At 38.2% G+C, this 24336-nt stretch overlaps 2 protein-coding genes across 2 annotated transcripts; both read right to left on the bottom strand.

Moving 5' to 3' along the window:
- Positions 1-4932: 4932 nt before the first annotated feature.
- Positions 4933-7197, bottom strand: LOC135708246 (hexamerin-1.1-like). Its single transcript, XM_065230241.1, has 3 exons — positions 7046-7197; positions 6855-6982; positions 4933-6792 (listed from the first exon to the last, which is right to left on the bottom strand). Exons 1-3 carry the CDS (start codon positions 7140-7142, stop codon positions 4939-4941), a joined length of 2079 nt encoding a protein of 692 aa, XP_065086313.1. The 5' UTR covers positions 7143-7197; the 3' UTR covers positions 4933-4938.
- Positions 7198-11379: 4182 nt separating this feature from the next.
- Positions 11380-13615, bottom strand: LOC135708278 (hexamerin-1.1-like). The gene is made up of 3 exons (XM_065230279.1): positions 13498-13615; positions 13304-13431; positions 11380-13242 (listed from the first exon to the last, which is right to left on the bottom strand). The coding sequence occupies exons 1-3, from the start codon at positions 13598-13600 to the stop codon at positions 11380-11382; spliced, it is 2094 nt and encodes a 697-aa protein (XP_065086351.1). The 5' UTR covers positions 13601-13615.
- Between the last annotated feature and the right edge of the window lie 10721 nt (positions 13616-24336).

The following is a 24336-nucleotide window of genomic DNA, read 5'->3' as shown; positions in this document are numbered from 1 at the left end:
GAAGAAGTCTGCACATTGTAGACAAAATACACGTATCTGTCAAGGATAAGCAAATAAGGTAGTGGAATTAAATGGAAATTACTAATCCTTCTCTCTCTATCATTATGAACAAACACATTTTTTTAATACAAAAAACTACAAGGGACAGCCCTAATGGGGTTGTAGGCAATTGTGACGTAGGACTATGTGGTCTTATATAATAAATCTCATTTGTTAACTGCAGCAGCTGTTTATACTCTTTAGTATGACGCGCTTGACACACGCAAAAAAAATCATGGAAGGATGAACCGCTAGATCGTTTGATTTCATGACTTAGTTCCCGTAAACGTGATCGAGTAAATAACATTTTCATGAAATAAATCCCAAATCCATGAATTTAAGTCACGCCTGTTCAACGCGACCATCGGTTTCATAACGCTACAGAAAACACAAAATAAAATCATGATTTCGTGATCCATGAACCCATAAGTGTGATTTTCGTTCCTGGAATCGTGAACTTGAATCACATGCAATGCTGCAGCTGTCATTTTCAGTTGTTGTTGTTTTTTTTTTTTTTTCCTTTGGTTTGTTTTTTCCGTCGATCTTGTTTTCCGTGCTGAGCACCAATGCTACCGACGTGCCAAGGAAGGCAGCTCCCACACCTGGACCCTTACCTATCGACCCATCAACTCATGAACCGGGGACCAACGGCTTTACTTCCCATCCGAAGGAAGGCGTGATCAGAGATGTTATGCCTCAGAACATCCCGGCAGTGCCGACTGGGATTGAACCCAGGCCTGCTGAGGTGAGAGGTAATCACGCTTACCACTACACCACCGGCGCCGATGTTTTCAGTTGTTGTTGATTTTATCCTTATAGAGTGCTCGGATCCGTCGAGAATAGTGTCTCGATTATTAGTGAGTGAGCTGAGCCGTATCATCATAATGGTTGTCCGGCACAATGGCAGTGGCTGGTACATGTCATCATACTGGCCGTCCTCGAAGAAAAAGAATCATCGAAAGCATTCGGTGTTCTTTCTCCCGAACCCTCCGATGGAATTCGAAGGTGGTGTTGATTTTTTGAGCTGAAAACTCGACTGAAAGTGTGTTCATTCCATCTGCCTGACAGATACCTGCTGCCAGTTTGGGATGCGGGTAAAACCTGCATCAAGGCTTCCGTTGATTTCATTCCACTTCCTCACCCCATTTAAAATATTGGTAATTATAATGAAGTTGACATTTTACAGTCCATGAACCATGTTTCCGTTTTCGAGAACAAGGTTCACAGTATCAATCACAACGTATGAACATAAATCACGTTTGCCAGAACTAGATCATGATTTTCCGAACAGAGTTCTCGATTCTATGACTTTTGTTGCCTTTGCAGGCGTTACGTTAATTTTGTGGAACGAAAAATTTACTTGTTCCGAAAATCGTGACTGGAGGTTGACGAATTTCGGAACGGATTTTTTCCGGTGCTTGCAGGCAGTCTTTCGTTGTGTACTGGAGAATATCACCACTCACCACGTGGTGATTGAATAAACACCGTTTGGAGAGAGACCGGATGGAATTCAACTTTGAAATCTGTGTTAGGGAAATTACATTTCGCAGGCAATCGGTGATAATTTTAATTATCATAGCAACAGTTGCACATTCATGCAATTTTCAATTGTAACATTTTGAAAAATGCTAAAGTCTTAATTTTAACAGATGCGTAGAAAAAAACCCTATCGTATTAAGAATTAAAATCCATCATCTCTGGACGCAAACGTCGCGCACTGCTTGCGGAGAGCCTTTAGTTGTGTACTGGAGAACAACACCACTCATCACGCGGTGATTGAATAAACACCGTTTGGTGAGACCAGATGGAATTCAACTTTGAAATCTGTGTTACGGAAATCGCTTTTCGCAGGCAATCTGTGATAATTTTAACTATTATAGCAACAGTTGCATATTCGTGCAGTTTTCAATAGTTACATTTTGAAAAATGATAAATTCTTAAATTTAAGTCCTAAGTCAAAATAAGCCACAAATTCTGTATTAAATAATAACCGTAGTTTTTTTATTTTTCTCCAAAAAAATCTTGGATGCTGATTAATCATATATTCAAAATTATCTGTATAGTTTTGGACATGAATTATTGAGTCTGTTGCAAGTTTGCGATAGTTTAGTAAACTTCTTCTATAGGCCCAAGCATTAATTATGTCACGCTAAATCTAGGAGAAATTTACCCCCCCCCCCCCCTGTCGTCCCTATACCTAATGCATTGCTTGTTACAAAATCTTAACCCCCCCTAGAGCGCGACATAATATATGCATCAACCCTATTTATAGCACCCATTTTCAAACTTCTATATTTTTAAGAACAAGGAGCCAAATGAGCAGAGATTTTGCTCATTTATTATAAAAACATAGATCTTTAATTTGGCTTCAATTTTACTAAAATACGTTCAACACGAAAATAGTGACATCCCTCACATCAGTTAATAAATGGCCTTTTACCGTCGCAACTATTACTTTCAAATTGTAATTTTTTAGTTTAGAAAAATTAAGAATGTTGACAAATGCCAGAAATTTCGACCAGTAAAAAAAAAGTTTGTAAAATATTGTGAGTGAACAGAAAAAAAAAATAGTTGTTGGTAGCAACATAGATGCCACTGCCTTATAAAGGATCCCCAGTAGGGACGTTATAAAGCCATATAAGAAGTTATAGTTCAGAGAGCTTGTTTACAAGACGTTACGTTTTAAATCGCATGAAGGAATTTTGCATTCACATCTTTCAGATTGGGATCGTAGTGATTCGTGATAATCTTGTACAATTTTCACAGATAGATTACTACCAGCTGTAATAGATTGATTTCACGTCAACTCGACCAGTGGTTGGCAGCACCCCCTATATAAGAAATTTAAACCATCATTTGAACAGATCGGAACTTTTTTACAACTTTTTCTACAAAAATAAAAATAAAAATAATAAGAACTTTCATTAGGAAGTGTCAAAACATTATAAACATCATTCGTACAGTGATTTTTTTAGAATTAAAAATAATTTTTCTCAAGAATGTAATTTTTGAAAATTATTACTTTAAAAAAAACAGACTAATTATCTACAAATCGTTCAGACATCCCAAGTTGTCCACTTTTACAGGAAAAAAAGTCATTCGAACAAAAAATTTTTCGTCTTCCACCTCCAGCAAAACTTGAACAGCAACGTAAAAACCAAATTGATAATAATTTGAAAAACGCCAAGGGTGAACCACAGAGCTATTCTGAGTAGAACACATAAATCGAATCCATTTAGTTATTTTGTTGGTGTTAGTTTTTAGTAACAGCATATCCGAAGTTCCATATATTTAGCCTCAACCTTGAGAGCCTCGGAGAAACACTCGCTGCGCCGCTATGACGTTGCACTTTTTTTTGTAACATTCAAGTACCTCAGTTTTTTCTTCACATGATTTTAGTATTGATCCTAACAACAATCAAATCTGTGATGGTTTTAAAATATTTCATCTTGGGTTTTTTTTTTGAGAAAAAGTGTTATGAAGTTTACAAAGCCGAATATGACGCCACCTGCTGGTTTTGGACAATGTGGATGCTATGATGAGACATTGTTTTGGTGGTGAACTCATGGATGAGTGCATAGGTCTTTTTTTGTGAAAGTTGTCCTACCGAAACCTACCGGTAGCCCCAAAATTTCATATTGTAAAATATCAAATAATAGATTTATGCACGAGTACAGGAAAAGTCTTAACCTGGTTCACGAAAAAAAAACAAGTAAAGCTATTATAATAATATTTTTTTCCCAAACATGGAGTAGATATAAAGCAGTAGAAATTAATGTCATATACGACAAAAACTTGTTGAAAGCGGTGGTATCGTATAATAGTGCATTGATAAGAATTGATGAAACAGATGGAATTGATAATAATAAGACAAAACCATTGTATTATAATTTTATTAAATTAAACATTATTAGATCATGACAAAGTTACGATACCTTATGGTACCGAAGACGGAATCTATTGTACCATTGAAACATAGTATTTTGACTACTTTAATCTTCTTTTGAATCACTTTCAGCTGAATTTGTTTCGATCCGTAACAGTTTTGTACCGACAATAGTCCATGTCCATATACGCATTTACAAACGGCTAAGTATACTTCAAAATACTTTTTCTCAAAAAACACGAGATGAAATATTTTAAAACCTTCACAGATTTGATTGTTAGTATCAGTGCGCAAAACAGTCAGGTTCAATGAGTCATTTTCATATGAATATGAACTGCCATCTGCCTCATCATTCACTGCCTTTTGAGAGTCTGGTAAACGAGTCACTGACAGCCGAGCACTCAGTCAGTTGCTCAGTCAGCACGTTTATTCTTCCGTGATGGTACCCTTGTTTTTAATAACTGAGCGTACATTTTCTATGGAAAAATGCCTCAATTACATGCTGTGTGAGCGAAGGTAAGTGGTGTGAGTCACCTGTTCGTGAGTGACTGCATGATTTTGTTGGCTTTTTCATTGCCTCGTCCTTAACCGTTTGGTACAAACGGTCTGGACAGAGCAATGGATTGAGTTGAGCAGTGTTTTCAAACTCAGCCTAAGCAGTCAATAATTGTTCGCTCTGGATAGGATCAACACTAACTTCCGGTGAAGAAAAAACGGAGGTACATGAAAGTTGCAAAAAAAGTGCCTTTAGACATAGCGTACCCCGTAAATCGTCCGTTCACCTTTCAACATCCAGATCCGATGAAACGGCGACGGAGATTAAAACCACAATTCACCCCCATATACTAATCCTAAATTACGGCTCCACAAAGCTAACGCAATTAAACCTTGACAAATAAATCTGAAAATAGGTTCAGGGTCATCAAATTGAACATAATATACATGATACAGTTTAAATCGATTTATTTGGTCTACTCAACACAGCTTTACACTTCACATTGTTTCACTTATTTTTAGTATGATTGGTTCAGTTTCATATCCTCGGTGTGATAAACCATCACATCCTTGAAGTACATATTTTTGGTGAAGAAATAGGCAAAGTTGATCTCGCGGTCGAAGGGGAATCCGAATGGCAGTTCATCAATATATTTCGAACCAGATCCAACGCCGCAGCTGTAGTTGTATTCATACGTGGAGAATTGTTCGACCTTGGGAGCGTAGTATGGAGTGACAATGAAGTAGAAGGCCATTTCGAAACCGCTTGGAAGACCCTTCGGCAACAGGAGACGATCGGGGAAGCCACAGTGAGCTTCAGACATGTCCAGAACGAATTTGTCCTCTCCTTTGTATGCCATCATGACCTTCTTATACAGGTCAGTGTAGGTGGTGCGATCGCGAACGCTCCAGTAATAATCACGAGAGTTGCGGACAATAGTATTCTTGCCAACGACGAAGTCATACATATACTGGTCAACCTCAACGAAGTATTGCTTCAGATTTTGCAGTTGCTTAAAGTCGTAGAACTTCGGTCCCATGTACATGCGAACAACGCCCTTGCCAGCGAATTCGGAGGAGATGTCCATAGTATAGGTGAATGGCTTGTGGTTGATGCGCTTCTGGCGAGCGAACACCGAGAAATCAAAGAACTTTTCTGAGGAGAAGCCCATTGGGATAGCATTGCTGATATCGGCATCGAAGTACTCGAAATAAGTCATCAGCTTATCGAAGACGACATTCTTGATTTCGACTCCCTTGAAGTTCAGTTCATCAAAGGTGTAGTATGGCAGGTAGCTCTTGAATTGCCAGTAGTAGCTCAGGATTTTGTAGTACAATTGATAGAAGAACGGATCACGAATCGATGTTTCGAAGTGCATAAGAGCGCTTGGCCACACCTTCGATCCACTGTTGAAGTAATCAGAACCGCTGTACATGAGGCGAGCGAAGAATTCAATATACTTGTAGTACTCAGTATCCGCGCTATCTGGATTGGCGTTGATGAGATTTCCGAGGTAGTCGATGGATTCTGGCTTACGGAAGTCAATCTTGGTTCCATCATCCAGATACATGTATCCCTGGTCAATCACTTGTCTGATTCTGGCTTCGTAGTCCTTCAGCAGATCAATCTTGTAGTACTGATCCTTGGGGAGAGAGTAGTAGTCGTTGCGTCCATAGAAAGGCATTCCATTCCAGTAGGTGAGTTTGGGCGAATATCCAGTCTTGATAGGCTGATCCCAGCTGAATTCCTCAATCGGTCCCATGAAGTTAGCTTGACGTTCCAGGTAGTAACGAGCAATGAGCTGTTGATACATGTACATGTACAACTCTCCACGACGATCCTTGAACAGATTGAATTTGCTTTCACCCAGGAAGAACGGATAGTCCATCATGAAATAATAGTAGTATGAGTTGAGTCCAATATCTTCAGTGAAGTAGCTCAGTTTGTCTTCGCCGAAGTAGTCCATCGGATAGAGAGCGGTGAAGTTTGAGTAGACAACATTGTATTTGCCATTGCTGACAAATCCGAACTTTGGTTCATACAATTTCTTGTACATCGCCTTGTGAACCATGTCGGTGTTGAAGAAATAGTATGGGTAAATTTCATAGATCGCTGGCAGTACGATGCCCTTGAGATCTGGACGGTGGAACGTAGCCATGGTCAGAGCATAGATGAACATGCCCTCGTTGACGTTTTCACGAGCCCAAATGACGTTCTTGTAGAAAGTTTCCCAGTCAGCGCAGTTGTAGAAGAAGTTGAACAGCAGATAGGTCTGCTTCATGTACTCCTTATTGTAGATGGTGAACATTTCTCCCTTTGGCAGGAAGCCAAGCTTGTAGTATTCAAAGAACTCGAAAACTTCATTGTAGTTCTGAAATGAAACATCTTTTAGTTGATTGGGAATTTCAAAGGAAATGTGCAATGCTTCCATACCGTGTATTTGGTCTCATCGGAAATCCATGTCTTGGTGTATGGCATGTACTCCTCGAACATGAGAGGCAGATGGATGTTGCGGAACACCTCGAAGAAGAATTTCTGCTTTACCAGAAATTCCTTGTCGGCTGAGAATAAATGAAAATAGTTATGTTAATTGGAAAAGATTCCTACAACAAGAATCGACTTACCATATTTTAATCCGGTCACCGATTTCTCCACCGGAACGTAAGCTGCACTGGTCAGTGCGACCAGGCAAAGTGCAATCGCTGCAACCGTCAGTCTCATCTTGTTCTCTCCTGTACGAGCTCAACTGTGAGCATGTCCTGTTGCATTAACGGACAACAGCTTTTATAGCACTTCCATCAATATGTTATCAATTTTATGTGCTTTATGTGTTCTTCTCTTCATTCTACTTGTGATAACCAATTGACTGTATAAGGTAATAACACCTGTTTTTCTCATTGATTGACCTTGGATTGCATGTATATTGGAATGTTGAATATGTAACTGATAAAAACAGTTATCAAAAATAAATAAATTTGAATATTTTACACCGTTGTGCTGTAATTTATTTCATTGCATGCATTCACGATTAAGAAACGAAAACACTCTGATCGCAGTTCTTCATTAGTGCGTTAGAAATATGTCAAAAGGTTTCAATGAGAATGTATGAGAGAGTTGAGTTTAGCATTACTATGTATCAGATTAGTTGGATTAGTTTATCTGCATAAAAATAGCGAAACATTCTGAATGCCATTTCGCATTTCAAAGCGAATCATTTTTTGGCTAGAAATTATGTTTTAACGATTTACTGGACGTTTTCTTTCATTCCATTTTGGTGCAGTCTATATTGGTGGTTCACTAGCCTTTTCCTTCCCAAGGTAGAGGTGCTGATCCACAACTTTTAAGATCATCAAAGTAGCAATTGTAAAATTGCTTTAACCCTCTGCTTCCCACAGGTAATCTACAACTTTTCCATTCGTCTCATGTTTGTCAATTTACCATTAAATAGTCAGTACTTATTTAAGGTTCTCCGTGTGTTCATTATTCTTGTCCATATGTATTCTTGAGGATTCAACTATTGAACAATAATTAGCGTACTATTGATTTTAAATAAAAACTTTTTTGATGGATTCGATGTATGGAACATTCTTTTTCTTATTAGAATTAAAATATCATTCTTGAAAACTACCAGAAAACTCTTTTCGTAATACCTTGGAATTCTCTTTAAACCTATCATACGGACTTCCACGGAATCCTCCTTCATCTGAACCTATTCTGAGAATTCGACCCCTTTGAAATTCTTCACATAATTTTCCTTGAATTCTAGTAAAAACTCTCCTCAGAAATCCTGCGAAATTCTTTACAGAAATCCTTCGCAATTTCTTATCAGAAGTCTCATCAAAAATCCCTTGGAATTCTCCTCACATATTCTCCTCTTCTTGGAATTTTCTTGGAAGAATTTCTTTTAAATCTTCTTTCAATTTTATTTTGAATTAAACTCAGAGTACAATTATTTGGAATTTTTCTCGGAATTCACTTGATTTCTGTTCCCTCAAATTATGTTTATAATTCTATTTGATTACTCATTAAAATTAACAAGGGGTTCTTATTAAGATCAACCAGATTTTCTCCATACAATTCTGAGATCCCCATACAATTCTCATCAAAATCACCTAGGAATTCTTCTTGAAGTTCTCCTTACAACTTTTTAAAGAATAAAATAGGAATTCAATCCAGAACTTTCTTCTCTCCTGAAATTCCATGGAACTCATGTCAGAATTTCTTCGGACTTCATCTCAAAATTAGGTTGGAATTCTGGTCAGAATTCCTTATATTTTTTACACGAAATTTGTAGAAATTATACTCAGCATTTTAAAAATAAGTAATTTTCCCAGTATCTGATTCCACGAAAAAATTTTAAAATAAAAAATCTTGAAAACAAAATTCGTTGCCGTCACAAATGTCAAAGCCAAATGTCAAAGAATCATAGAAAGTTTCTCAAATCTAAAAAATGATAAATTCTTGTTAGCAGTTGTAGAGAATGTCGTCTGAACGTTTGAACACTACCACCGGTGGAAACTAACGATTTTAAATTGGCTCACTACTTGACTAGCCTATTGGTCCGAAGCAAATCGACTAACGTACCCCATTCTAGTATAAATTCTAGTACTACTCTATGTTTGTTTTGATTCGCTATGAATATTTGACAGATAAAATGAGGGGTTAGTGGATTTTCCTATGTTTCGAGGGGCGAATCGATTAGCTTGGGACCGAAGATAGTACCAGAGCTGAGCCAAAAAGTTGAGCTCGTTTCTTCGGGACCTTCTGGTCTTAGAGTTACTTCTATGCTACTAGTCTTAGAGTTACCTCTATGTTACCACCATCTGTTGAGCATAGTGCCCTCCTCCATGTCGACATGCACACTTAATCTAGCTCGGTATAATCTACAACAACCGATTACCCCGGCATTTACTTTTGCTGATATATCTGTAAAATATCTGTTTGTTAGCTGCTATCTCAGCAGAATGATATTTGTTAGCTGAGTCTCGGCAATTGTTTCACTGAATCTCAGCAAAATAAATTTCAGAACTACACGGCTGTTGGTATTTTAATTTTTTTTTTTATTTAAATGTGCCGTGACCAGGATAGCACGAACCATATTAAAAGTGATGTGATCATCCAACTGCATCGATCCCACAAAATCGAACATTTTTTGCGAACAAAACCAGTCAGTGAGTGCACTTTAATGGATAATTGAACTACACTCTTGAATTTTTTGGCCGAGATGGATATCAGTGAAAAATTTGCCGAGATTCAGTTAACAAACGGCAATTTTGTCGAGATCTCGGCTAACAAACATAAATTTTGCTGAGATCTCTGTAAAAATAAATGCTGAGCCTGCTCGGTGGTGCCAATCTTGGCAAAAAAAATCTAAGTGTGTACGCCACCGCCTACGATGGTGTGGCTTTTCAAGTAGCCATCTAGCAGAGAGCAGAGCATCCCGCTCGGATCTAGCTCATCATCCAATACTGCTGCAAATGGCTCAGTACAAAACTAAAATTTTCAGCTTTATAAGCTGTTGTGCTGTAAAGTAGCTGAAATAAAGCTAGATACAGCTACAAGCAGAAGCTAGCAAAATAGTTTTGAAGAGCGTTTACTCAACTTTTTCGCAACCATTATTCAATTTGTTGGTCGCACATCACCCAATAAACGCTAATGTCACTTCTATGCAAATATTAATAAACTTTCAACTTTTAGCTTCAAAACAAAGCTAATAAAGCGAATACATATATTACTTATTTGATGGCTTCTACACAACTGAATAATATAAACATCAAAAGTGCTTTTTCAACAACTAAAAAACCTGTATGCATCTAATGTTTGCGCTAGTTTGGAAGCTACACAGCTAAAAAAAGTAGTGTAAATTTCCGTTACTATGATGCACATAAATGGAGCGTCATATCTCCATTTATGTGCATCATAGTAACAAGTTTAGATTATAGATCGTGTAAATTTATGAGACATATCATGCAGTATTCCATATATTGTATGCAACTGTCCAATTTCGTTTGCAACATTTCTTGCAAGCTGCTAGTTTACGTGAAAAGGAAGTTAACATGTATCAATGTTTGCATGCATGGATGTTTACATCGCCAGTAAAATTCAGAATTTTTTGGTGTGTATTTTACAGTCAACTAGGTTTATTTTTAGACTTCAGGCTTTACAAATCTGAAATTCCTCCAACAAAAAAAAGTGTAAACAATATTTAACCTGTCTTCAAGATAATTTGTAGTGATTATTGAATAATCGCGAAAATATTGAGTAAGCGCCTTTCAAGTTCACACACAACTAAACAGCTGTATAGAAGTGTAAATAGATATATGCGATAAGAGCTTGACCCAACCGTCGCAACAGCCATAAGTAGCTGATTTGCCAGATTTGCTTGTATATAGGTTGAGTAAAGCTTTCCTCATATCGTATAATATTTGAATACAGCTTGAGGCTGTATAAATGAAATGAGTAAAGCGTTTACATTGCGAAAATTGTTAGTTGGGTACATTAACAACAACGGAGGCTCATTAACAACGGGCAAGTGTCTACGTTGGATATTCGTCAGACTACATGACTAGTACATCGTACTTTCTTCATCGGTCAACAATGGGCAACAAGCTGCTCATTTTTCATCACTGTACGTGCAAAGTCAACAGCAGATTTGTTGTCATCAAATGACATAAAAAACGTTGTTTTTGGGGGGAGGGAAGTATACGTTTGTTTACAAAAGATGATAGGCCCTGTTCAAATGTTACGCGAGATCTTTGCAAAAAATAGTGAATATAAATGGAGACCAATTTATAACATTTATAATGTTTTGTGCACTTGAGTTGACAAATTCGAAGGAGAACAAAGAAGGTAACCAATAAAAAAAATCTTACTGGAAATTTATTATTTTCATAGCAGTGAAGATATATATTTATATTGTATTGTAAGTATGCTTAGAAACTATTTTCTACAGAGCATCTCATGCTGTTTCATTTAATTTATTGTTATTGAAATGGTAGATCGTCACATCTTTAAATAGCATATTTTTGGTCATAAAGTGACTGCCATCCAGTTCACGATCGAAGGGGAATCCAAACGGTAAATCCTCGGTATATTTTGATCCTGAACCAGCTCCACAGCTGATCGTTTCATCGTAAGTAGAATATTGAGCAACACTTGGCGGCTGGTATGGAGTGATGATGAAGAAGAATGTTATTTCATATCCTGTTGAAAGACCTCTTGGTAGCAGTAGTCGATCTGGCCAGCCGCAGTGTGTTTCGGACAAGTCCAGCACAAATTGCTTCTCATTTTTTATTGCTCGCATGACTCGTTTGTACAGTTCAGTATATGTAGTTCGATCCCGAATGTCGTAGTAGAAATCGTTGGTGGATCGTTTGATAATATTTTCACCAGTAACAATATCCACTAAGAATTGGTCCATTTCTACATAGTATTTCTTTAATGATTGAAGTTGATTTATGCTTTGAAACTTAGGGCCCATGTACATTCGAACGACGCCTTTCTTTGTAATATTAGACATTACAGTCATCGTGTAATTGAACGGTTTGTGGTTCAAACGTTTCTGTTGTGCAAAAACTATGAAATCCCATGTGCTTTTATCTTGAGCGTTTTTATAATTGAACGGTAGTCCATTGCTGATGTCAGCTTCGAAGTTGTCGAAGTAAGTGATCAGCTGATCAATGGTCAATCCTGTAATTTGAACACCTCTGAAGCTCAACTCATCGACGGAATATGGCGGAAGATAGTTTTTAAACTGCCAGTAGAAGCCGAGCATCCGTTCGAGGAATTGATAAAATATTGGATCACGCATCGAGGTTTCATAGTGCATCAGTGATCCTGGCCAAGAGTCTTCAGTAGATCCGTAATAATCACCTTGAGCAAGAATCATCCGAGCATAGACCTCCATTGATTTGAAGTAATCCATGTCAATGCTATCAACGTTGCCATTAACCATATTTCCAACAATATCGATCGCTTCTGCAGCACGAAGATCAACTTTAGTTCCATTCGAAAGATTATAGTATCCAGTATCTATCGCACGCCTTATTCGAAGCTCATGATCTTTCATCAGCTGCAGTTTCATTGGATCATATCCTCGCATGTTGAAACTGTTTTCTCTTGATCGAACTGGAATTCCATTCCAGTAGCGTAGCATGGGATAGTGTCCTTTTTTTAGTGGGAATTCCCAAGTAAGTTCCTCAATAGCCCCTAGTGAATTCGACTCTCTTTCCAAATAGTACCGTGCGAGCAACTGTTGGAGCATGTACAAAAACAACTCACCGCGGCGATCCTTATTCAATCCAAACTCTTCACCTCCTAAGAAGGAAGGATATTCAAGCATGAAGTAGTAGTAGTACGCATTCAAGCCAATATCTTCCGTAAAGTATGCCATTTTGCCTTCCCCATAATAGTTGGTTGCGAACTTCGATGTGTAGTTACTGGTGGCTACATTATGAGTATTTCTAGTATAGAACCCATATTCCGGATCAGATAGTTTACGTAGCATGGCATCATTAATCAAATCACCGTTGAAGAATAGATATGGGTCTAGTTCGTAGATTGATGGTAATATTATGCCTTCCAAATCCTTTCGATGTAACACAGAAAGTGTTAGTGCAAAGATGAACATGCCTTCGTTCACATTTTCCCGTGCCCAGATAACATTCTTGTGATAGGTATCCCAACCAATGGAGTTGTAGAAGAATTGAAACAGCATACGAGTTTGCTTGAGGTACCAATAGTTATAGATGGTAAATATTTCACCTTTCTCCAAGAATCCTGCTTTAAATAAATCGAAAAATTTCGAAACTGTGCCGAAATCCTGAAAATATTTTATCGATGATGTTTCACAATCAGAGCAAACAAAGTTTATAACAATTTACCTTATATTTGGATTCATCTTCGATCCAGGTCTTCGTATATGGTAGATATACTTGAAATTCCAGAGGTTGGTAAATGTTTCTCAGTATTTCAAAGAAGAATTTTTGCTTCAGTAGTAACTCTTTGTCGGCTAGAAATGAAAATCACTCCTGCTTGTATTTATTAACATGACATAAACCTAATTTTTTAAACATACCATATTTGCTGTTCTCACTGGACGCATGTGAAACTGGAACGAAAGCTGTACAGCTAATAACGAGAGAAATCACCAAAAAGATAGGCGGAAATCTGATTTTCATTTTGGATGCTGCTGTAAGTACACGCCTCGTCACACTGAACGGCGCGGGATTGTAACATATTACTTTTATACAATTCGTAAGTATTGATACGTGAGCTGGTAGTTCATTCAGTTATACCTTTCCTTTCATAATAAATACTGTTTTCATTGCACAATGTTGATGTAAATGTAAGTTCAACAGGTGATCCATGTTTTCATAACAAAATCAACTGAGCAGAGTCATATTTGTAGGATGATAGAAGCGAGGTGTAAGAATGAGTTTATCTAAGACAAATTTGAACACCTCTTAGGTATATTGGGATTGGATTGACCAAGTCAGTAACGAGCTGACATACCAATTCCGGTCCAGGAATTTTGCGGGTGGGACTTCCCATAATATATGAATGCAAAAAAGTTAGTGTACATGAATTCGACAGTGAGCATGCATAAGGGCGTATACATGATGATCGATTCTCTTCATCGATTTTCTCTTAGCATTGCTACAGCTAAGTGAAACAATTTTCTAGAATTTGTTCAACTCAGAGTTGTAACAGGTTGTATTGGCTATCAAAAATAACAGCAAACGCACCGAGAAACGTTAAATCTATCGAGTTATTAACAAAAGAGAAAATCGACGAAGAGAATCGATCATCGCGTTTACAGCCTTATGCATGCTCACTACACTGATGTAAAATTTGACTTTTTCGCTCCACAGTGCTTAAATGGTTTCAAATCGGGTCCTGATTAGCCTCCCAAAGTTACAACTCATTTGGTTAGAAACAGACTTCGCACAAGCCATTTGAAGTTTACATGTAAATTACTATGGGAAATCTCAACTTTTTGTTCATTGCCTTCTAGTCTTTTTCCATATTGAGCTGCGGAGCAGTTCGATAGCCATTCTTATAGACAATTTTCTCAGCTACAACTTTGCTGAAGATCGTTTCAATGTAAAACGAGACAGGAAAAAATTATTATTTATTTAAGAGATTGGCAAACTTATGACATGATCAAGCAGCTGCTCTGTAGGCAACACTGTATTTTGCAGTGTGACATAGTAGCCATGATTTGTGTGTCCTATTCAACGCCCCAGAAACACCAATGTTGCCTGCTGAGCAGTTGATTGAGCATGATCATAAGACATCAGTGCATTGATCCATTGATAACCTTCGATTCTTGCATTTAATCAAAAAGTGGTCTTCAGCAAAGTTGTAGCTGGGAGAATTTCCTACAAGAACAGTTGAAAGTTTTTGAAGCAGACCGATATGGTGAATTATTAGATAGACATGAACAAAAATTTTGGTTTTACCATAGTAATTCCCATACAAACTTCAAATGGTTTATGCCATCTCAGTTTTTCACCAAATGGGTTCAAATTTTGAGAGGTTAGTCAGGATCCGGTTTGGAATCGTTTAAGTATTGTGGAGCGAAAATTTCAAATTTTACATCACTCTAATGCTCACTGTCGAATTATACTTAAACCACTCCACATTCGCATATATTTTGCATTAAAGCGAAGACAACATATCACGAAGACTGGCAACTTTTGCATTTTCTCGTATGATCTGGCAAAGTTGCCAGTCTTCTTGATATGATGTCTTCGATTAAAGGTACTACATACAAGCTGTACACAAAATTATTGCATCAGACAAAATGTATCACCAATGTCCAAAAATTGTACAATATAATTAATAATTGAACAGCTGGTTCAAATGGAAAGGTTGCCGAAGAAAATAAGGCTTTCGGCAAAAGCCGCACTCACCTGAGAAGATTGGAGTATTGTAAACAAACAAACACGTTATATGTGTTCGTGACAATAAATAAGAAAGCGCTAATAAAAGTTCGGACGCTGCTTAGAATGACGAGAAAACGTAAATTCTCCTACTTATTAGAAGTTTGTTCTTCAGGCAAAGTTTAGATTTTCTGTTGATAAGCGGCTACAAACATTTTATATATCTGTTACGTTTGGCTTGGATGCTCTCAATGTGATCTTTAAAAGTTAATTTATGGTCAACATAGGCGTACCCAGAGGGGGCAGGGGGGGGGCAACTGCCTCCCCTCCCTAAACTAAGCAACACAAAGCCTTTCAGTGAAATGGCGTTCGGTGAAATGACATTCGGCTGAATTGTCCATAGTAAATTATTTTCGCCCCTCCCTAGCTCGAAACCTGACTACGCCCTTGATGGTCAAATACTATACACTTATGGCGGTAAGCTCCAACTCGGATTAACTTTTAATACCGTCCCTGTTTGGATGATCTGCAAAATGATTACTTAGAGTCATGCTGATTATCAAAGCAGCCGGACATTCTTGGTCGGGATTTAATCCGAGGATAATACTAACAATCAATACGAAACTAACGATTTTAAATTGGCTCACCACTTTAGTAGCCTATTGGTCCCAAGCAAACGATTAACGTACCCTATTCTAGTCGAAATTCTAGTACTACGCAATGTTTGTTTTGATTCGCTATGAAAGTTTGACAGATAAAATGAGGGGTTATTGGTTTTTCCTATGTTTCGAGGGGTGATTCGACAAGCTTGGGACCGAAGATAGTACCAGAGGTGAGCCAAAAAGTTGAGCACGTTTCTTCGGGACCTACTTGTCTTAGAGTTATCTCTATGATAATACCAACAATCAATACGAAACTAACGATTTTAAATTGGCTCACCAATTTAGTAGCCTATTGGTCCCAAGCAAACGATTAACGTACCCTATTCTAGTTGAAATTCTATTACTACACTATGTTTGTTTTGATTCGCTATGAAAGTTTGACAGATAACATCAGGGGTGTGTGGATTCATGCAGAACATGCAGGGGTGAGTGAAATAGCTTGGGACTGCTTGGGACCGTTGTTCTGGTACTGAGTGAGCCAAAAATAATAATGATTTTCTTCGGGACCCAGTTGTCTGAGAGTTACCTCTATGATAATACCGGTTGGAGCTTACCGCTATTAATCTAGGTCGGTAAAATCTCCTACAGCCGATTACCTCGGCATTTACTTTTACTGATATTTCTGCAAAATATCTGTTTATTAGCTGATATCTCAACAAAATGTTATTTGTTAGCTGAGTCTCGGCAAATTGCAGAATTATTCAGCTATTGGAATCACGGCGAAAAATTTTATGTGTGTAGTCCAAATATTTCACTTGAATTGACCAAGAAATTGGAACTCCGTTCATTGTAACATGAGTTTTGGAAGTATTGGTAGAAATATTCCATTTTTGTATATAAGAAGACAAAATATCTAACTTTTTTGCAGTCCGCTACAAATAATACGAAAACTTCTTCCTTTAGTGGAAATGCCTGTGTCATCGGCGAACAAAGAGCAACCAACAATCAATACGAAACTAACGATTTTAAATTGGCTCACCATTTTAGTAGCCTATTGGTCCCAAGCAAATGATTAACGTACCCTATTCTAGTCGAAATTCTAGTACTACGCAATGTTTGTTTTGATTCGCTATGAAAGTTTGACAGATAAAATGAGGGGTTATTGGTTTTTCCTATGTTTCGAGGGGTGATTCGACAAGCTTGGGACCGAAGATAGTACCAGAGGTGAGCCAAAAAGTTGAGCACGTTTCTTTGGGACCTACTTGTCTTAGAGTTACCTCTATGGAGCAACCCTGAGGCAAATCAGGGAGGTCCGAAGTGAAAATAGGCCCAAGAATGCTACCCTAAGGGACTCCTGCTCTAACAGGTAGTCGTTAAGATTGAAATTTTGTTAATTAACCTTCAGAGTTATGTCAGTTAAATAATTTTTCCTAATATAAAAAGGAAAATTAAACTCATTTCAATTTCGCAATCAAACCTTCATGTCAAACACTGTCGAAAGCTTTTTCTATGTCTAGAAGAGCAACTCCAGTTGAGCAGCCTTCAGTTTTGTTTGAACGAATTAAATTGGTAACATTGGCCCATGGCGAAATCCATACTGCTCCCTCATCTGCAAAAATTGAGTTCGTATTGATGTGAAGCATCATTCTATTTAAAATCATCTTTTCAGAAAGCTTACTTATTGAAGAAAGCAAAGTTATAGGATGGTAGCTAAAAGCTTCAGCGGAATTTTTATCCAGCTTCAAAATTGGAACAACTTGTGTATTTTTCCATTTATCAGGAAAGTATGCCAAATGGAAACATCTGTTAATTCATTTTACCAAGAAAGACGAGGTACTCTCTGGGAGTTTTTTGAGGAGGATATATAAAATTCAATCGTCACCTGTAGTTTTCATATTTTGAAACTTGCCGTTGCCGAAATATCAGCAAAATTATGAATTACCGTGACGGATCAGTATTTTTTTCTGCCGAGCTCGTGAATCTGTTTTAGGTGTGTACGGACATTTTTAAGACGGATCAAGAGCTGAAGATCCTTCTGAGTAGCCTGGTATTTAAAGCAACCAACTGATGAAGTTTGTCAAGGATGTCATCAGTTTTTCACATGGACCAAATTGAAAGAACAGTGTTTAATCAACAATCAATCCGAAACTAACGATCTTAAATCGGCTCACTACTTGACTAGCCCTTTGGTCCCAAGCAAATCGATTAACATATCCCATTCTAGTACTACACTATGTTTGTTTTGATTCGCTATGAAAGTTTGACAGATAAAATGAGGGGTTCGTGGATTTTCCTAACCGAACACCGAAGATAGTCGAGGGGGACGACTCTATCTACGCTGCAGGAAATATTGTGTTTTGCTGTGGCTAGCTGCGCGTACGCTGAGTAGATAGAAAGAAGATTTATCAAGATTTTGAAGATTTCCTACAAAAAGATGATGCGCGATGCAAGTAGATGCGAGAAATGAAAGAAGATTTTTCGAAGATTTATTCGCTAGTGTGAGATTTATTGAGCATCTCAATTTGAGATTTAGATGTGTCGCCCCCCTCGAAGATAGTACTAGAGCTGAGCCAAAAAGTTGAGCCCGTTTCTTCGGGACCTGCTGGTCTTAGAGTTACCTCTATGGTTTAATCTGCGGTTTAATGGAGTAATTCCATAGAGGTAACTCTAAGACTACACTGAAACAAAATCCATTGGCAAAAATACTATATTGCTGGTTTAAATTAAATACCCTCACCAATAGATTTTTGCAGAAAATAATTTCATTTAATTTTACTATTATTTCTATCAAAATTATTATGCATTTTGAGCAAGCATAGTAGTTTTGCCAGAATCATAGTAAATTTGTTAACATTCATGGTAAACTAAACTGAATTCATAGAAGATTTAACAGTAATAAGCGTGGTTATATTGATAATAAGTGTTTTCTGCAAAATAGTATTCCTAACTATGGTCCTTGTTTCAGTGTAGTAGCATAGAGGTAACTCTAAGACAAGTAGGTCCCGAAGAAACGTGCTCAACTTTTTGGCTCACCTCTGGTACTATCTTCGGTCCCAAGCTTGTCGAATCACCCCTCGAAACATAGGTAAAGCCAATAACCCCTCATTTTATCTGTCAAACTTTCAAAGCGAATCAAAACAAACATTGCGTAGTACTAGAATTTCGACTAGAATAGGGTACGTTTATTTGTTTATTTGTTTATTTGTTATGGTTGCATCAACAGACTAGAAATAGTCCCAATGATGTGTTGTAAAAAAGTACAGATTATACAGACGACATACATATACTACAGTTACTACAGTTACAAACGAAAATAACTTGGAAAGCATTGTCAAGTTACTAAAAATTTATAAGTCTTAAATTTTACACTTAGCTGTTGGGTATCAAGCGCCTTCGGTCAGCAAAAAAGGCAGAGAATCTTCGGCGAAGCATATTCCGTGTCAAGTGGAAATCGAACATCGACGCTACTCGGTTGAACACTAGCTGCAAGCCGTAAATAGCGCTCCCTATGCTATAATTAGTTCGAAGAAGTGGAAGTCTCAGCATAAGACTGTTGCGTAGTGATCGAGGTTGAACATTAATGTTCACTTGTTGCAGAATTGCTTCGCAGTCAATTCTTCCTTGCAGAGTATCGGCGACGGTTAAGGCTCTGAAAACATCTCTTCGGATACGTAAGGGCTCGATATTGATCAATTGGCAGCGATTCTCGTAGCTTGGAAGACGAAGTGGGTATCTCCAAGGCAGCTTACGGAGCGCGAAGCGAAGAAAACGTCGTTGAACAGATTCAATTCGCTCGGCCCCATTATTGTAGTTCGGGCTCCAGACAGCGGAGCAGTATTCCAACGTAGATCGTACGAGAGAGCAATAGAGCGATTTCAAGCAGTAAATGTCCGTGAAGTTCTTAGTAATCTTGAAGACAAATCCAAGCGTTCTGGACGCTTTGTCGACGACATACGATATATGGTGTGAGTATGTCAGCTTTGAGTCTAGAAAAACGCCTAAGTCTTTCACGCAGTGCACCCGTTCGATAGTCGTGCCTAGTAGTTTGTAGTTGAAAATAATCGGTTGTTTCTTGCGTGAGAAAGTAATAACTGTACACTTAGCTGGGTTGACCACCAGTCGGTTTAGACTACACCAGTCAGCAAAGATGTCAATCTGATTTTGGAGAGAACGGCAGTCGGCGAGTGAGCGGATGCGCAGAAAAACTTTCAGATCGTCTGCAAACGATAATCGTGGCTCTGTGATAACATGGTGAACGTCGTCGAAGTAGAGGAGAAATACCAATGGTCCCAGATGGCTGCCCTGAGGTATACCGGACTTTGCGCAGAAGCTTGCTGAGCGACAAGTACCCAAAGTTACTGTCAATTGGCGCTCCGTGAGGTATGAACGAAACCATCTCAAAAGATTTCCACCGATCCCTAGCCTATCAAGCTTAGCGATCGCAATTTCGTGGTTCAGCTTATCGAAGGCTGCCGTAAGATCTGTGTAGATAACGTCCGTTTGGGTCCGAGCAATCAAACTGTCTGTGATGTAAGACGTTAGGCACAGCAGGTTCGTAGTTGTGGAACGCCCAGTTATGAATCCGTGTTGATCTGTACTTAGATATTGCCTGCAATGCGCATTTAGGGACTCTATGACAACTAATTCAAAAAGTTTTGATACAGCACTCAGCGATTTGATTCCCCGGTAGTTGTTTACGTCGCGTTTGCTTCCCTTTTTATGAACAGGAAACATATCCGCAGTCTTCCAGCAAGACGGAAAGATGCCGCTGGAAAGAGAGAGCTGGAATATGCGGCGCAGTGGATCTAAAAGACAAGTGATGTTCTTTTTAAGAATAATCGACGGAACACCATCGGGTCCAGCCTTAGTTGAAGTCTTAAGTTCCCTAATAAAAAATAACGATAAACGAACGATAACCCAAATCATTGAACTATTCCACAAATGGTTTGGATGATACCCAGAACACGTCGTTAAGCAAATTAACCATACAATTTTTATTAGGGTTTAGATGCTGCTCTAGAAATCGTATCTGTAGTGGCTTCGACCATGCTGAGCGTTTGGTTGATCAAAGGAACATTACTGGCCGCGGAAGTAATGATATTAGCGGAGAGTTGCTCGGCTACAAACACACTAGCAAATTTGGCTGAGAACAGGTTGCAAATGTCTTGTTGATTTCCAGCAGTTTCACCATTAAAAATCATGGAAGAGGGTAAGCCGACTTCCCTGCGTTGCTCATTTACGAAGTTCCAGAAAGATTTCGGGTGTGATTTTAGCCGCCGTAGAATCCTCCTTTGATAGCGTTGAAAACGGAGACGACTTAACCGCTTATACTCGTGGTTGAGTCTGACATAGTAGCATTTCAGTGGCAGTGTGCGGAGTTTAGTAAATCTTCTGAGAGCAGCCTTCTTAGTTCTTTTCAACGAGCGAAGATCTTTCGTCATCCACGGGACGCGAGAGTCGATATGGATGATCTTTTTGGAAACGTGTCTGTCAATGACAGACGTGAGAAAAGGTTTGTGCAGCAATGTTGACGTCTACAGGATCTAGAATATGCTCCCAATCTAGATTAGACAGCACATGGACGATACTGCAATGGTCAGCTCTACGGAAGTCATATGACACAGCGTTTGGAGTGCTGGTGAAATCATGGACAATATTATTTTCGATCACGATAACTAAAGCAGGGTGATGATGGTACTACCTTGACTAAAGGTTCGGGTGCCGTGGAGAGGAAAGGAGCTGTATCACGAGCACTCACAAAGCAGAGATCCAGGGTGCGGTTGTTTTCATTCAACAGGCCATTGATTTGTGACAGAATTGCGGTACTATAACTGTCCAGGAGCTGGATGGTTCCTACGTGGAAAGATGAACGCTCGTGATCAGGACAAAAGAAACCACTATGGGTTGGAGTCCATGCAATGTCCGGTAGGTTAAAATCGCCAAGAACAATAACTTCGTCGGAAGGGCCTGCGCACATAACATATGCGGAACTCGATCATCCAAAATCGACCCAATTTCAGTGATTTCGAGTGGTATAGAAAGGCATCGATCTGTCAAATTGATTATACCAGCTGTAAAATGAGAAAGGGAATCAAGGGGGTAGTCAATTCTATTAAAATAATAATAGAGTGTTTTATAATTCTATGACTTCTTAGCACTTCTGAACTTATGTCTTTGTTTATTGTTAATTATTTACGTCCTTTATGTATAACTATATAGCTGGATTTAACAAATTCATCACCTTGCCTCACACAACAACAAAAGTATATTCATGTTTGCATTTAAATAAGTAGACATTTTTCGCCGATATTTCATGCAATGACCTGCCACCAACGTTAATCCTAAAATGTCATTGTAAGCTTGCTTAACTGTTTACAGCCCAATTTTGGAAGGGATACGTATTGTTTTTCTGTAGTTTTGGCAGAAAAGTGGGGATACTCCTCGGAAATACTTGTTTAATTTTTCTAATTCTTAATTTGTGCAGGTATGTATATCAATTTTATTTTTGTAAACTTAGAAGAAGAATGTATGTACCAGTTTTTTCGTTAAACTTTTTCAAATTTTTTGGAACCAATTGCATCAACCTTTGATTTCACTTGGATGCGGAAAAATACGACCGCGCAAATTAGGAGTTTACAGCACACATTTTGAAGTCCACAGCGAAGCAGCAAAATTTTGCAACAAGTGGTCCAGTTTAGGCGGAAAATATGCAGTTTTTTAGGTGACCTTCGCTCCATTCGCAAGAATTTCGCAAGCAAGACGATAAATCAAATGAAACGCTTCGATACCTGTAATACCCAATGATTCAACCCTCCATATGTTTCTCAATTGCGGCAAATTAAAAGTATTTGCTCAAACCCCAACACAAAGATCTACTCCAATTACTTTGTATTCAAAACGTGGAAAGATTCATCTAAAAGGCAAAGGAGGGGCTAAAAATGATCATAACAAACTTTTTTCGACCACTAAGGCTGGGACTCTCAGCTGACTCAAAGTTACCAGTAACAGCTATTTTTTAAACGTAAGCACTATTTACAAGCAAAAGTAATTAATCATTTTGTTTGACCATTTTCCACAGAGATGGCGCTGTTCCGCTGGTAGGAAGTGATAAAAATCCCCATATAGAAATTGGGAGAAGTGGGAATAATTCGCTTTCGGTGCATATTCAGGTCAAAAAAAGTGAACGACAACCTAAAGAAATTAGTCAGGGGCTTAGTCGTTCAGTTTTTCCCCGGAAATTAATGCTAAACAAGCTACGATTAAATAAAAATGATTTTTCCCCAAACAATTTTACCTGCTTTACTACCAGTCCCCAGAGAACCAAAAAAATTCAAATTTGAGAGAGAAATTCTCTCTCACGAGCTCAATCTCTCAACATGCCATGTATTTTGTTGCCACTCGATTTGTGATTTCCCTTTCACAGATTACAAAATAGAGTACCTGACACTACAAAACATGTCTGGTACCTCTATATATGCATTTGCTTTAACATTTGAAGTCCCTCCTTTTTTACATATTCTGCGCAAAAGATACTTTATGCCCCGCCCCATACATAAAATTCGGCGGGAAATTATGTGAGGGATGAGCTATTCTGTGTGCAGAATGTGTAAAAAAGGAGGGACTTCGAATAATAATCTAAATGCATATATAGAGGTACCAGACGTGGTTTGCACTGCAGTGTCCTCTGTGAACAATTATAGGAAAACAGATTGTGCCTAGTTTCCGATAGATGTCACCGCAAACAACAGCTGTGACATCTGATGGAACATGAATGCAGAAGCTTGACAAAATAATTAATTGTTTAGATCTATTTTATGCAGGGTAAGTGTACCAGTTTTGCCACTAATGGTACAGTTTTTGACCCCAGGGCTGAAATCAAATTTGAAATAAAATTTCATGGTTTTATTTGCGTAGATTTATGGCAAAAGATATGTTCGAACATTGTACCGAAACAAATTGAAAATAATGTCAAAAGGGGCAATTTAAGATAGCGCCCATTCGAGGACCAATGGGGCCTAAAACTGGCATACTTACCCTAGTTTTATTCCAGCTTTTTAGAAATGAAAATCAAGTTTTTATTAAAGGTACACGTTAATATCCATCAACAGAATAATTCGTGCTGAAATCATAACATTCATAAGTAGACTTACTAAAAGCACAGTGAACAAAATTATGCTCTTGATTGGCTTCTGACAGATTTGAAAATACTAGTTAAAAATCCTTTGATAAGCCCCCTGTAGAGCTAGTCGAAAACAGAATAGCCGCATTACCTTGAAACTTGCAAATGGCATTATCGGCCACTCTGTAACTCTTCACTCCTATAGTAAATCCCCCTCAGCAAACGTCTGTCTGTGCATGAAACATGGTGGAAATTTCCTTACCCTTTCACTCCTATGAAAATTTCATAAGATCCTGTCAAGCTTTGCG

Source organism: Ochlerotatus camptorhynchus, unplaced genomic scaffold (assembly GCF_037179485.1).
Source record: "Ochlerotatus camptorhynchus isolate MF236.1 unplaced genomic scaffold, CSIRO-AGI_Acam_v1.1 ptg000329l, whole genome shotgun sequence".
NCBI lineage: Eukaryota > Metazoa > Arthropoda > Insecta > Diptera > Culicidae > Ochlerotatus > Ochlerotatus camptorhynchus.
Note: the sequence above shows the minus strand (reverse complement) of the source record. Positions and strands in the feature narration are given on the sequence as shown.